General features: G+C 37.6%; 1 protein-coding gene across 4 annotated transcripts in view; it reads right to left on the bottom strand.

The window, feature by feature from the left end:
* Positions 1-16,373, bottom strand: part of zc3h11a (zinc finger CCCH-type containing 11A) — a 49,770-nt gene that overhangs the window by 1,791 nt on the left and 31,606 nt on the right. For all 4 annotated transcript variants that reach the window (XM_057845522.1, XM_057845521.1, XM_057845523.1 and 1 more), the window contains 4 exons: positions 10,428-10,495; positions 9,859-10,345; positions 9,506-9,678; positions 9,243-9,436 (listed from right to left, as the gene is read on the bottom strand). In XM_057845522.1, coding sequence (XP_057701505.1) covers positions 9,243-9,436; positions 9,506-9,678; positions 9,859-10,345; positions 10,428-10,495 — 922 coding nt within the window. The remainder of the gene's footprint in view (positions 1-9,242; positions 9,437-9,505; positions 9,679-9,858; positions 10,346-10,427; positions 10,496-16,373) is intronic.

Consider the following 16,373-nt stretch of genomic DNA (forward strand, 5'->3'; position numbering starts at 1 on the left):
AACAGTCACATAGCACAGAAATCCAATTTTTGTGGGACAGATCGAAACCACATACGATAGGTAGTTTCATTCATGTTCGGTCTGAACTATAATAAAACAATAATAGGAATTATGACGTAATTCCAATAAATCCAATAACATTATCGATAGGCCCGATAGTATACTGTACTTTATAATGTTTTGGCACGGTGGCGGTGGATTGGGATGTGTGCGCGTTTGTTTCCACTCATTTTTTTGCCAGTATGAAAAGTTTTGTTCTTGTTCTAGAGGCCGTATTTTTCCATCACTGGGTGAATAACCTTACTATGGCAATTAGCAAATGTTTGCGTTTTAGTGTTATGTTCAAGTTGTTGCGAGGCCTTTTGGTTATTGATAGGCTTGCTGTCCTATAATTGCCTTGTTAAGAAAGCTGTTTCATGGGCCAAGACCACTAAAGTCTCCTCTCCTGTTGCACTAAAAGTTTTATCTGCTGACAAAGCACAATACCTGTTGGGTTTATAAGTTTGTTTTACTTGAGCGCTCATTGTTCAGGGGATCACATCGTCAATGACATTGACTGCGAATGACTCAAATTATATTTATTTGAAAAACTAAATATGGGCACTTTATTTGAAGTCAGAACTGTTCTTTTCTGTTTTGTTCATTATAATAATGTTCATGTCATCATGAAAATTCTGGTTAGGTCAAAGGCAAATCTATGCTGAATCCACCACTATTATTTTTTTACCTACAGGTATTAAAAAAATTCTGGTGAATATATATTTTAGAATTATATATGGCGGAAAACACAGACAAGGCTGAAAAAGCAGTTTCTGCTCTTGCACCCCTCTTTAAAATAAACTGCTGTATTTTAAGACAAAAGAACTGTTGTGTTTGATAGAACAATCTGTCTATATGCTGCCATAACAGATTCATGGCACATGAAGCACCCGAACTATTTTTAATTTGTCCGTTTTACCCTGGAAACCCCCATTTACAGACGTCACGCAACCGCTTTTGTTTCAACCTAGCCATAAAAAGAAGGTAAGTAATCGTATTTATTACTCGAAATGTGTCATTTTTAGCTTTGAATCATTAATCGATGTCTAATATTTTGTTAAAAAAAAAACAACAAATTATTCACTCGCATATTTGAAACTTTTAAACAAATTACGTCACAATGAAAAAAATTGGCGTCTGTAAAAAAGTCACGCATATCTACCTCATAACTATCGCTTCATTGTATTATTTTCGTTACTGTCGCATTTTCCTCAATATTTTAGATAAATAATCTATCCAAACAAAGAAAAATTTAAATCGTTTAAAAGGGTAAATATATGAAAATAAAAATCTCGACCACTCCTTGATGTCTGCGATTTCTGTATTTTGACCCTCGTTATATTACCATGTTTCACCCATAAGATCTGCCGAAAATCCGGCTGTGGCCATTCACAGCTGTGTCTTGACACTCAGTGATACATGCTACATGGTGTTTTTGGATCGAAAAGAGGTAAGTACGCAATAATATCTTGTTAAAATCATGGCGTCTTCAACTATGCTCTCGCGTGCTCTGACCTCCAGTTATGGTTTTGCTGTTTTAAAAAAATGTTTTTTAAATGCTCTCCTGTTAAAAAAATTTTTTTTTTTTTTTAAACAATGCCCTCCGGTTCAAAATTTTTCTTCCCCCAGAAAATTGAGATTTTAAGCTTTCGAATGATGTATCACACATGCATATAGGACAATTTTGAAATCTGGCCAAATTGGGGGTCTCACAGCGGAACCTCAAGTCACCTGAATGTTTTCCACCATTTATATATATATATATATATATATATATATATATATATATATATATATATATATATATATATATATATATATATTATCGGTTATCGTATCAGCATCAGCCTTGAGGAGCAGGAAGTTATCGATATGCATTTGATACACTGCCAATGGGCTTTCCACTGCCAATGGGTTTTCCCATTGGCAGTGGATCAAATACTTGTTCTCCCCACTGTATATATATTATTGGTTATCGTATCAGTATCTAGAGGAGGAGGAAGTTATCAATATCGGTTTCAAAAAATGGATATCGTGCACTAGGCCTGAACAATCTTGGAAAAAACTATTGCTGTGATTTTTGGGGGGTTTGCGATATTATATTGCGATATTAATATATATATATACTGGACTGTCTCAGAAAATTAGAATACACAATACTCTAATTTCCTGACTGTCTCAGGAAATTAGAATATTGTGTATTCTAATTTCCTGAGACAGTCCTGTATATATACATAGGACTGTCTCAAAAAATTAGAATATTGTGTATTCTAATTTTCTGAGACAGTCCAGTATATACATACAGTATATATTTTTACTAGATGACTTGAATAGCTGTTTGGAAAGACTTTGGATGACTCATCATGACCACAGTGTACAGTATTCCATTGTTTTTCGCGGTTAATAGGGACCAGAACCCGCCGTGATAAGTGAAAAACCGCGAAGTAGCGCATACCCCCCCCCATTTTTATTTGTGTGTGTGTGTGTGTGTGCTCAATGTATTTATTCAGATCTAGCACTGGAAAGAGATACATATAAGACATGTTTTTTCTCACTTTTTCCCCCAACGTATGATTTTAAAAAAACGTATATATATTTTAATAAATGCTTTTTAAGCACTTCAAACGTAATAATTATGATCAGTTTTAAACATAACTGTCCCACCGAATCATTTTTAAACAAGAATAAAGTACTGTAGTAGAAAAATGCTTGGCTTTATTAAATGCTTCTGTTTACCTAACATGGCTGTGACTCTTGGAGTAACATGTAGAAATTACAAACTCCTTATAATCACTTCTGGTGTTTATTTTATATGTCTTTTATATGTGCATTTCAAGCTGGAGACCAAGGCGACCACTGTTTTCATGTATTCACTGTAAGCGACCAATGACCGCCCCCGAAACCGCTAATAAATAAGATTAACGTGACAGTACCTTACTAATGTAACGTTAGCCCTGGGGAGGGCTAGGTTCCTATTATTTAAGAGAACTGCCGATGCGTGGCTTACATGTCTTTCATACAGGCTTTATTTAATCTGTAAAAACACAGCGCTGTAGAGTGATGAAGGTGTAAAATAAAAACATAATAAAGATAACTGTCAATTTTAGCTCGATAGTCATTGATGGATAAAACACCTAGAAGCACTGCAGCCAATACAGCAGGTATCATACATTTATTTTGAACACTGCAAAAACTCAAAATCCTATCAGGATTTACAATTTAGACTTCGACTTAAAACTTAACTAGAACTTAAAAATAGCTTGTGAAAATGGAAATGTAATTGAAACACGTGGGGAAAAACACCTAACTTTTAAGTGATGTGTGTTACCAAGCGTAATGACATTTTTAAGTAAGATTTTTATAAGATCTGAAGTTTTGGATTGAATGCCGTGAATTTGTTATTCTATTTTTCTAGTCACATCTGACATGCCATCTTAAATAAAGACATTAACAGTCTAAAAATGGTTCGATATTAGGTGAAATTTCTTGTTTTCTCATGTATATTTATAATTGCTCATTACCCAAAAAGGTTTCATCCGAATACTCGATTAAATTTTCAGTAGAATACTCGATTAAAAAAATAATAGCTGCAGCCCTAGTCTGAACAGGCCCAGATTAGGACTCTTGCTAAAAATAGTGTGAAAAGTCTGTTTTAATGTCTTACCTGGGGCCTCACTGCAAGCACGGACTGTAATTGTAGTTTTTTTTTTTTTTTTTTTTTTTTATAAAGTCATTTAAATAGTATCTTTATAAACAATTATAGGCTACTAACGAACATAATTTTTGGGATGTGTTACAGTGCTGGCCAAAGGACTCTTGCTAAAAATAGTGAGAAAAGTCAGCCCTAAAAATCGGATTTGGGGAGAAATCAGATAGGACTGCAGTCTGAACGCAGCCTCAGTTTGTTTGCAAGCAGTTATAATCATCACTTCATTTTGGAATTGTGATGCTAAAACCTTTTATACTGCGTTACAGGAAAAAGAAAAAGGCTACTCTCTTCATTTTTAGAAGTCCTTTTGATATTCTCTATCAACCAAATGCTTTAAAATTATACAGGAGAAAAAAAAAGTTTCATTTTACTTATCACAATATTCTCCCATGATAGTAGAACCTTCTGATCAAGTAAAACTTAGCTGTTAGCTTTTTTTTGTTTCAGTTTTAATGTCTTACTTGGGGCCTCACTGCAAGCACGGACTGTAATGGGCATGGTTGTAGTTTTTGTTTTGTTTTGTTTTTTTGTTGATAAAGTCATTTAAATAGTATCTTTATAAACAATTATAGGCTACTAACGAACATAATTTTTGGGATGTGTTACAGTGCTGGCCAAAAAAGTGTTGGCACCCTTGCAATTCTTTCAGGTAATGCTCAATTTCTCCCAGAAAATGACTGCAATTACAGATGCTTTGGGAGTAATATCTTCATTTATTTCGCTTGCAATGAAAAAACACAAAAAAAATGGGGGGAAAAATTAAATCATTATCATTTTACACAAAACTCCAAAAATGGGCCGGGCAGAAGTATCTGCACCCTTTGAAAAATCATGTGCTACTTCTCTAATTTGTGTAATTAACAGCACCTGTTATTTACCTGTGGCACATAACAGGTGGTGGCAATAACTAAATCCCACTTGCAGCCAGTTAAAATGGATTAAAGTTGACTCAACCTCTGTCCTGTGTCCTTATGTTTACCACATTGAGTATGGTGAAAAGAAAGAAGACCAAAGAACTGTCTGAGGTTTTAAGGAGCAAAATTGTGAGGAAGCATGAACAATCCCAAGGCCACAAATCCATTTCCAAAGACCTGAATGCGTCTACCTGTGTCTACCGTGCGCAGTGTCACCAATAAGTGTAAAGCCCATGGCACTGTGGCTAACCTCCCTAGATGTTGACGGAAAAGAAAAATTGACGAGAATTTTCAACGAAACATTGTGCGGATGGTGGATAAAGAACCTCGACTAACATCCAAACAAGTTCAAGCTGTCCTGCAGTCTGAGGGTACGACAGTGTCAACCCGTACTAGCCGTCAGTGTCTGAATGAAAAGGGACTCTATGGTGCGATACCCAGGAAGACCCCACTTCTGACCCCGAGACATAAAAAAGCCAGGCTGGAGTGCCAAAACTGACCTGAGAAAGCCAAAAACGTTTTGGAAGAATGTTCTCTGGTCAGATGAGCCAAAAGTAGAGCTTTTAGGGAAAAGGCATCAACATTGAGTATACAGGAAAAAAAAAACGAGGCCTTCAAAGAAAACAACACGGTCCCCACAGTCAAACATGGGGGAGGTTCCCTGATGTTTTGGGGTTGCTTTGCTAACTCTGGGACTGGACTGCTTGACCGTGTGCAAGACATATGAAGTCTGAAGACAACCAACAAATTTTGCAGCATAATCTAGGGCCCAGTGTGAGAAAGCTGGGTCTTCCTCAAAGGTCATGGGTCATGGGCAGGACAATGACCCAAAACACACTTCAAAAAGCACTAGAAAATGAGAAAAAGCACTGGAGACTTCTAAAGTGGCCAGCAATGAGTCCAGACCTGAATCCCGTAGAACACCTGTGGAGAGATCTGAAAATGGCCCCCTTAAAATCTCAGAGACCTGAAGCAGTTGGCCAAAGCACAATGGTCTAAAATTCCAGCAGAGCCTTGTAAGAAACTCAATGATGGATACCGAAAGCGGTTGTTTGTAGTTATTTTGTATGAAGGTTATGCTACCAAGTATTAGACTGCGGGTGCCAATACTTTTGTCCGGCCCATTTTCGGAGTGTTGTGTAAAATGATAATGATTTTTTTTCCCATTCACTTTTGTGTTTTTTCATTGCAAGCAAAATAAAAAGATAATTTAGAGATGTCCCAATCCGATATTTGGATCGGATCGGACGCCGATATGGGCAAAAAAATGTGCATCGGTATCTGATCGGAACACGGGAAAAATTCCGATCCAGACTTCCGATCGAGTTTTTTTTTTTTTTTTTTTTAAAGTCCGGTCCGGGTTTTCCAGCGCACCGATTTACATAATCCATTCCAGTTTTTGCTTCGCTTTATCTAAAATCCGGTCCGCATTTTACGGCACACTTTCAACACACTACATTTACATTACCGTCTCCCAATTTACCGAGAGACTATCGGTAAAAATGTCAGCTGTGTGGGATCATTTCACCTTAAAGGACGACAAAGACGAAGAGGCAGAGAGCAACATATGCCACAATAAAGTCAAGCGTAGTGGTAAAGCTGTAAGAAGTTTTATTACAACCAACCTAATCAAGCATTTAGCGAAATACCACCACAAACAATATGAGGAGTAAGTTAAGAAAACCAAAGATAAAAAGAAAGGTCCTACGCAACTAACACTGGCAGAAACATTTGCTATGCGTGACAAACTGGCACTCGACAGTCCCAAAGCCCAGGGAATAACAAGAGTCATTGCCGAAGAATTCATTCTGGATGACGAGCCATTATCTGACGTGAGTAAAGATGCACCATCCAAAACGCGATTCGGCCGTGGAAGATTCGAGAACGATTCACAAACATCCAAATTCCGATTATTGAAATATGTCAAGTAAAGCGGAACTAATACGCAGCGCGGACTTCGGGACTCAATAATAGATATCATATGTATATAGAACCAGATGCTACACGACAGACTCTACTTAGTTCGCAACATTGATGTATTGAAAACCAGATGCGTTAGTAAACCGCCGCCAGACTTCCCTAGTAGGCTGTTGTGAACCTTCCAAGTGAACCCAATTAACTTTTTATCTAAAATACTCCTAAATCGGAAAAATCTTGACTTGAATCTATCTTCAAAACAGTTTTAAAACTTTCACATGTCGAAAGTAGACAGAAGGGAAATTATGGAATAAGGGGAGCAATTTTAACAACTTTAACAGTTGATTCGCAAAATTAAATGAATTGAATGTAGTTTAAAGCTGCTGATACAGAATGGGGACTTGAGTATTTTATTTACTGTTTTAAAATGTTAACTTGATAGTGAAATAGTCGTTTATTTAAGCCTGAGAGGCTTTTTATACAATTTTTGTAACTAATGCACAAAACATTAAAAGCATCTAATAGCTTGGGGGATTTGTGGGATTTTCCACTGAGGTTGTTGGTGTGTTTTGCTTTTTTAAGACAGTTTACAATATTATTTGCACGTTTTACTGACTGACTATGCCATTTCTGTTTGTTATTTATAATGTTTTGTGTTTGTCACTGAATAAACAGGTCAGTTTCTTGTTATCAACCGTTGTGTGTTATTCAAACTCACCTAATTCAGCTGGCTAGTTGTTATCAAGAGTACTAAAACCTTTTTCAACATAAGTCTGACAAGTAAGTAAGGAGGCTAAATAACTTTAAACTTTAACACATGCTCAGATAGGTCGGTATCGGCCAGTATCGGGATTGGATCGGAAGTGCAAAACAATATCGGATCGGAAGTGCAAAATCCTGGATCGGGACATCCCTAGAAGATATTACTATCAAAGCATTTGTAATCGCAATCATTTTCTGGGAGAAAACAGAATTGCAGGGGTACCAATTAAGCCTATCGCAATATGCAATAATTCCATTTATCGCGCGATATATAAAAATGAAGGCGGTAATTTTTCCGCTGCGATTTATCGCCGCGCGTGCAGCAGACGTGCTGTTAAAAGTTCGTTACCAACTGCGCAAAATGCATCTTCGTTCCAGGTCCGGCAAAAACTAGCGCCGGAGCCAATCGTTCCCATTATATCCTATTGTTCAACGTATACCAGCCGCGTCAGTGCTCCGGAGTGACTGTGGACCATCTATGGCGCGCCGGTGTTGTTGACGTGTGGGCGCTCCCGTCAGGAGTGACATTTTACGCGGGGCGGCTATTTTTCGGCACAACGCTGGATATTTACAATGAAGTCCGCCAAAACATTGTTACCGACTTGGCTGCAACGAATAACCTCACTTTGACAACGAACAGCTGAATGAAATTAAGAGCGCTGTGCTTCAAACTCGTCCTGTTTATGAACGCCGTCATATGGTGGTGTTGTTGTGTAGTAATGAGCAGACGTGACTTCAGCGGCGCTTGCTAACTTTTTTAATGCGCGGTTGCGCGCACAAACTAGATATCATGAAATGGCAAACTAGATGTGCTACGTCCCATGCCATTGGCTACGTGAGCCCAGAGTGATTATGGGACATGTAGTCCATATACTACATCGATGAATTCTAAACTGTCATTTGTCACATGAGGTTAAGGAGGCCAAATCAATCCATACCAGTGACTATAGATAATGTTGCAAATATTGTTAATTCAGTACATGACACAAATGGATTCAGACCATAAATAGGATGTCTTGCTCATGTAGTAAACCTAGCTGCTAAGAGAGCTGTAGCAATCAATGGTGTGCCCTGCCTCACTTTACAAACAGTAAAGATTGTTCTCAGCACTTTTATACAATTTTTTTCATATCAGTAAGAAGTAAGCACGTAAATATTATGCACTAAAATGCATGTTTATATGATGGCAATTAAATTTTTGCTTGTTAGCAAAAAAAAAACAAAAAAAAAAAAACAAAAAAAGAAAAAATACAATTGTTTTTTTGTTTTTTTTTTTACAGAGCATTAAATGTATTGAATCGGATCGAAAATCGTGTCCCCCGTATCAAAATTCGTACCGAACCATGACTTAACTGTATCGTTGCATCCCTATGGAACACCATTGCAGAAGCTATGACGGGAAAAGTTTTCATTTTCCTAAATGCTTAAGTTATTAAGTGCTTTTTTTTTTTTTTTTTTTTTTTAACACATTTTATTTATTCTGTGTTTCTGTGCGGTATCAATATTGTTGTTTTTTACTTAAGAGGCAGGGTCTATTGTTTTTAGTTGTGATTTCTTAAAATGTATATTTGAATTTAAGAGTAAATATTTATCGTGTTTAAATGGGTGTACTTGATCTATTAATATATACTGTATTCACATTGTTATTGTAAATTGGTTAAAAAAAAACTGGGGGGGGCGCAATAATATCGCATATCGCAATAATTTATGAGAATAATTATCGCACACTAAAATTTGTTATCGCGACAGGCCTAGTACCAATACCTTTGGCCAACACTGTATGTTGATATAAGGTATAATACCAACTTATACAACAACAAAAAATCCAGATTTTCTCGAAAAGTTGTGTTTTTTGTAGACATGAGTATTCCACTAGAGAGCAATAAATATAAAACTAGTACCTTGAAGGGGCAGAATAGTCCTCTGTTGCAGTGGCAGGACTAGCAACCATCTTGGTTTCTTGGCTTGGACTGCGTTTCAGAATCTGGATGGTCTGTAGCTCCTCACTTGAGCTGTGGAGGGGTTCCAATAAAGAGCTGGGACTACATGAAACTGAAGATATCAGCTCTGTTTCTTTACTGGAGGACGGTATAACCTAAAATGCCGTAAAAATCAGCTAAAGTCAGTTGATTCAGTTTCATTTAAACTAAACAAGGAAACATACCTCTAGGTCTCTATTTAGAGTGAGCTGTTGTGATTCTTCTAAATCTATGGCGGCACTATTTAGAGGTTTAACAGCAGCTACAGCGGACCGCATTGCTCTCTTCCTCTTCTGGCCTGCATTGACTTGCAAGTCTGGCTTCATGACTGATGGCTTCACATTCAGTTTGGGCCGCACTGGAGAAGAAGTAACATAGTGCATTTCATTTGGCTTTGATACATACTTTTGGAGACATCGATAAGGTCACATTATCAGGTAAATCTGATCGAACGTTCTTTCATAAAAATAATTTGAAAAACCAAAAAAAAACGTGCATGAATAAACAAGTATTTGTAATAAATGCAAGGGCAAATTACCTTTTCTGTCTGTGGTATGCGTTTTATCAATATCTGGACTCTCTACTGTTGGTGAATTGAGTCTCTCTGAAGTTGTCTGCTTAGATGAGGATTGTGAAAATAAGTTCCTTGTGTTCTTATTTGGGACCTTGTTGGAGCTCCTAGGACTAAGTACAATAGTGTCTTCTTGAGGGGGCTTTGAAACAGTTGTGACGACAGCTGATGGATCGTTGTTTATAGACTCCGAGTCCGATTTAACAGTTTTGAATTTGCGAACCAGGATATTCTGGGTGGGTGCAATATTGCTGCTATCAGGATTGCGGCTGGCAGGTGATGGGGGAAGAATCTTCTTCAGCACAGTACCAGCACTCACTAAGGGTTTTGTGGAAACCTTAGTATCAGAGGCCCGCTGGCTAACAGAAGCTTGCTCAGCCATTTCTTGCTTGCGGAGATGTTTTTCACGCATTATCTCCTCAAATGTTTTGACCTTGACAATTAGAGAGGTCATCTGGAAAAGCACAGTAAAGTTCCAATCAAAAGGGAGTACTACTCAATCAAAGCACAATAATTCAGCAGGCGGCAGATCAAACCTCAGGGCTAGCAGGAGCTTTCCGTGTCCTTCTCGTTAAATCCACAGTCTTCTCTGCTCTCATGTCACCTGCAGAAGTCAATAAACATGTCTTTTTAATGATTGCATGCTCAATGTCTTCTTATTTTCTTATCTTCTTATCTTATTTTCTTATTTTATCTGTTCTTGTTAGTCGTGGGCGAGATTTTTTTTTAATTAGATTTTTTTTTTTATTACAAGAAACAAAAAATATGTTTCGTACAATGCAACATTACAACACCAACGGCAAATAAACACTGCCAGCAGAAAAATGTTATGCTAGCTTTCACAGGAAGCTAATGTTAAGTTAGCATCATGCACGCATGATAATGTCTGAAGTATGGAAATACTTTGTATTTGGAGGTGCTTTATCTTCTCCTTAATGAAGTGCTGAGGTATTGAATAGAGGTGGGAATCTTTGGCACCTAACAATTCGATTACGATTACGATTCAGAGGCTCCGATTAGATTATAAATCGATTAACAAGTTAACAGTTAAAAACAGTAAATGAAATACTTAAGTCCCCATTCTGTATCAGCAGCTTTAAACTACATTAATTTAATGTTGTGAATCAACCTTTGAAAGTCGTTAAAATTGCTCCCGTTATTCCATAATTTCCCTTCTGTCTACTTTCGACATGTGAAAGTTTTAAAACTGTTTAATCATTTAAAGAGAGATTCAAGTCAAGATTTTGCTGATTTAGGGGTATTTTAGATAAAAAGTAATTAGGTTATCTACAACAGAGCCTTCAACAGAAGTTTACTGCTTTAAGATGGCGGCTGTTTACTAGCGCCGGCAAGTGTCATTTCGCATCTAGTTCTTTGTACATGTTCTAACGCCGCCGCCGTCGTCTGTCATTTCACATCTACTTCTACATATATATGTTATCTACTAGAGGTGGGATTCTTCGGGCACCTAACGATTCGATTACGATTCAGAGGCTCCGATTCGATTATAAATGGATTATTTATGCACTCCCACACCCCACTTTTCATGTTTTGTACATTAGTTCCAAAATTGTTCAAAAATCCTCTCAGGCTGAACCAAACTACTATTTTAGTATCAAGTTAACAGTAAATAAAATACTCAAGTCCCCACTCTGTATTAGCAGTTTTAAACTACATTCAATAAATTTGATGTTGTGAATCAACCGTTGAAGTTGTTAAAATTGCTCCCATTACTCCATAATTTCCCTTCTACTTTCAACATGTCAACGTTTTAAAACTGTTTCATCATTTAAAGATAGATTAAGGTCAAGATTTTGCCTATTTAGAGGTATTTTAGATAAAACGTAATTACCGTAATTTCCCGAATATAACGTGCACTTTCCCGCCCCAAAATCAACTTGTAAAATCATGGTGCACATTATAAAAGGGTACATGGATGGAGACTGAAATATATATATATTATATATATACAGTAAGGCAGGGCGGTAAACCGAAAATTTACCGTCACCGAAATTCTTAACGATGACCGACGTAATTTTGACCATGTCGGTAAATTCGGTAAATTAATAAAACAAGAAAATATAGTCTTTTCATCCCGCTTTGATTCTGTGTTGTTCGTCTATGTTCATTCCCCTTTAAGAAAGCAGTCAATGGGCTTACGTAGGGAGTCACGTGATCATCAAGAAGCCAATCAAACAAAAGCACGGTAAGCTAACGCTAGCAGCTAACGCTACAAGCAAAACGTGATGGAGTGTGGCTTAAGGGAGGTTCACCAAACTTTCAACCGACATTTAGTAGACTCTTGGTGGCATCCAGACGGGCTTTCACCCGCTGTCCTCCCTTGTTCTCACGATTTCCGGAGATGGTGCTTTCAGTGCTTTCTACTGGTAGCCAGGCTAACGCTAGCTAGCGGCTAACGCTACAAATGAACGTGGAGTCGGATCGCGGCCCTAACCTTGTCGAAACGGCTGAACTTAATGAGGGGACTGGGCACGGACTGCATCTAGCAATTACTATGTGGCGTTATTTTGTATCTGTCTGTGTGTGATTCCTCTGATAGCTTTTGTGATGGTAAATCATTCAGCATAAAGTACAATCCAACGGCGAAACTTATAATGACCGAGAAATGGCCCCAGCTATTTTTCTGTATGTGCTTATTTCTGTGTCATTATTGCTATCATAAAATCTTAAGCGTTTCATTTGAAGAAGATCAATATAGCTTTAATGTGTGTGTCTCTCTGTTTGTTTGGGGGTTCATTTGTGTGTGCATTTATTAAAAAATGCACTGGGGGGGACCCTGAAACCATAATGTAAACACTTGTATTTAATAATTATGTCACAGCAGCCATTAACAATAAGTTGTCTTTTTGAAGTGTACTGTTCAAGCTGCGGCGGCACGGTGGCTGAGTGGTTAGCACGTCTGCCTCACAGTTCTGAGATCAAGGGTTCAATCCCGGGCTTCGGCCTTCCTGTGTGGAGTTTGCATGTTCTCCCCGTGCCTGCGTGGGTTTCCTCCGGGAACTCCGGTTTCCTCCCACATCCCAAAAACATGCATGGTAGGCTGATTGAACACTCTAAATTGTCCATAGGTGTGAGTGTGTGCGTGAATGGTTGTGTGTCTCCTTGTGCCCTGCGATTGGCTGGCAACCAATTCAGGGTGTCCCCTGCCTACTGCCCGAAGTTAGCTGGGATAGGCTCCAGCACCTCCGCGACCCTCGTGAGGAATAAGCGGCATGGAAAATGAATGAATGAATGAATGTTCAAGCTGCAAGTCATTTGTGTTACAATGACATGTTTGCAAAGGCATATTGATTTTGATAATGTACATTGTTCAAGTCATACACGCTGTTATAAATGTTCATACTTGAATTCTTATTGCTTACAATACATTTTTATAAACTTAATGTTTAGACTGCATGTACAATTGTTAAATACAGTATAAGAAATTGAATGCTGGTAAATAAATCAACAAGAAACAGTTAATCTGTATTTCATGCATTGATTCAGATTTTCAAATTATATAACAGTACGCTTGGGCGAATTTATCGTCATTTATCGTTAGAGATAAATCTGCTCAATTTATCGTGATACATGTTTAAGGCCATATCGCCCAGCCAGTATATAAACCGTTTTTTTTTTTTTAATTGACACGGCCACATTGTGTTGAAGAAACGTATGCGGCGATCCGTTGCCGACCATTGCAGTACGTGACGTCACCATTTTGTTTCGCAACTCGGACCATAACAAACGTAACAACACAGACTTCCTGTGTGTGTCCGTTTATTATATCTGTTCCTCGGGAAACTCAAACCCAAATAACAATAGTTTGTATTGTTACTGTCGTGTCGACAGCGATGAGCTCTCTCGGACTTCCGACTTACGTTCTCACTTTCATTTTACCGTATCAATCCATGGAAGAAACATTCATTCATCATGATGAAACGAGCAAGTTATACAGCAGCCTTTAAAAGAAAAGTCACATCTGTTTTGTTTTCTCCTAGATTCTGGTAAGTTGGAGAAGTTGTCAAATCATATTATTACCGTAAATATTGTCAGTCTATGGTAATGTTTTGAACTATCAATATGCTATGCTTGTGCTGTGTTTCACCAGTCAGTAAAATGACATTTCTGTATCTGTACACGAGCTCTGTTTTATTGTATTCTTCTATTTATTCGTGCTAAAATTAGGGTGCGAGTTATAAACGGGTACAATAATTTTCCCTAGAGTTTACTAGTAAATTTGGGGTGCGCATTATACACGGGTGCGCCTTATATTCGGGAAATTACGGTAGATTCGCTACAACAGAGCCTTCTAGAGAAGTCTACTGCTTAAAGATGGCCGCTATTTACTAGCGCCAGCAAGTTTGTCATTTCGCATCTAGTTCTTTGTACATGTTCTAACGCCGCCGTCGTCTGTCATTTCACATCTAGTTCTACATATATGCGATATCTACCATAGCCATATGTTGCCGTATGTTTGTAGCAACTAGCAATTGGGCGCTATTTGTAGCGGCTGTCAGCTGCAGTAAGGTATTATTGTTTTGTTTTTGTTTTTTTCTTTTATCTAGCGGCATGAATTGAACATGATATTTACTCTGGGTCACACTCTGGGTGACTGCGATTTAGTTCTGCTTTACCTAGTATGATTCAATAATCGGAATTTGGATGTTTGTGAATCGTTCTCTAATCTTCCACGGCCGAATCGCGAATAATCTAAGAATCAGAAATTTCGCACGCCTCTAGTATTCAATTGGTATCGGCAGAGCCTCAAAATCAGGTGGCTCTGACTTGAACTGGGATGCAAAACTATGTAATCATCGAAAATCAGGCCGATCAAGCCAGGATCGGAATAGGGTGAAAAGGATTGGGTTTTTAATTTAAGAAATAAATTTAGGTTTTTCTGCCATTCATGCTCTTACAGCGCCACAGCCTCTCACTCTCCCTCCTGTTAAGCAGTGCGACCAAAAATGTCCAGCTTGCGTTTGGTACTTAACGGTTATTTACGGGTTTGTAGCTTTGATCTTCCCAGAGAAGCTTGGTAGCTCTAAAATCAAAGACACAAATGTGTCAGTGCTGCAATGACTAATCAATTAATTCCGAGTAATTCTATTAGAAAAAAGCTTCGAATATAATTTTGTTGCTCTGAGTATTTAATTGGAGTGGTGTTGTCATGGTTTGTTTTGAAAATGCTTGCATTTAGTTTTATTGATTTGGGTGGATACGCTGCCCTCTAGTGGCAGCAGTGAATATAACATAACTAGTATTAAATGTTTGAATCCAGCTGCTCCCTGTTAAGAACAACATAGGGTAAAGTTTTGTTTAAGCTAATCTTTTTTTATGCATTTGTAATTTAGCTTTGAGGTATATTTAGCAGTTTTTAATGGGATATGTGTTTGAACAAGTTAAAAAAAAAAGTTAGCCTTTTATTGCATTTAAGCTAACGGGTTTTTTTTTAATGCAGGTTAGCCAATGTTCTCTTCTTGTACCTAGATCTTCATTTGTTTACTTTTTTATACCGTTTGAGGCTAGGCTCAGGTATTTTAATTGATTTTTAAATGAAAGTTCAATTCTGCACAGTTAGAAGAAACCTCGGGAATTTTGTATTCGCATTTAATGTTCTTTTCAAAGTACAATTTAAGCAAGCCTTTGTTTTACATCTCTTAAAATGTGTTCTGCAACGCATCAAATGTTCCTAATCCAATTACCCGATTGTTCAAACAAATTAGTTGACAGATTAATCGACTACTAAAATATCGATAGCTGCAGCCCAAGCGTCAATCATCGTTAAACTTGAACAAGTGTGCTGTGGCAACTAATTGTGTAAGTGAGAAGCTATTCTCAGCAGCGTGAGCGTCAAAGTGTGAGTTGTCATTAAGTGGGCTCACTTAATGAAGCATTTAATAAAGACAAGCATTTTTCGACTTTATTCTTGTTTAAAAAATAATTCACATTATGAAGGTGGCACAGTGGGACATTAACATGTTTGGAACTTAAAAAAAGGGGTTTTTTTGTATCGGATCGGGACTGTATCGGCAGATTCTGAAAATCGGGTGACTGACTCGGGTGCAAAAATGTGCGATTGGGACATTCCTAGAAATCATAAGTGTGTTTAAGATGTAGATTATTCGATTAATCGTGGAATCTCTATTCACATCTACAATTTAGTCTTCACTTGATATATGGGTTCCTGCAGGTTTCGTCAAGTACAATTTAAGACTTTTTAAGATCAAACAGAATTTTATGTAAATCCCTGAATAAAATTAAAGACAAACCTTGCAAAAAAGGAGTGACTTTTAGAATGCTAGAAAAATTTCTCAAATTTTTTTCTCAAGTTTAAAACCAACCAGACAAAATCTAAATGCCTTTTGAAGGGACTAGATCAACATTGGTTAATTTAACGCATTTTAAGTCCCCATGCGGGGCCCTGCTAATAACTCTGGGAGGCATTCAGGGTACATGGAATAAATCCAAGTTTGGAGGTT

This window comes from Corythoichthys intestinalis, chromosome 9, assembly GCF_030265065.1.
Source record: "Corythoichthys intestinalis isolate RoL2023-P3 chromosome 9, ASM3026506v1, whole genome shotgun sequence".
Classification (NCBI taxonomy): domain Eukaryota; kingdom Metazoa; phylum Chordata; class Actinopteri; order Syngnathiformes; family Syngnathidae; genus Corythoichthys; species Corythoichthys intestinalis.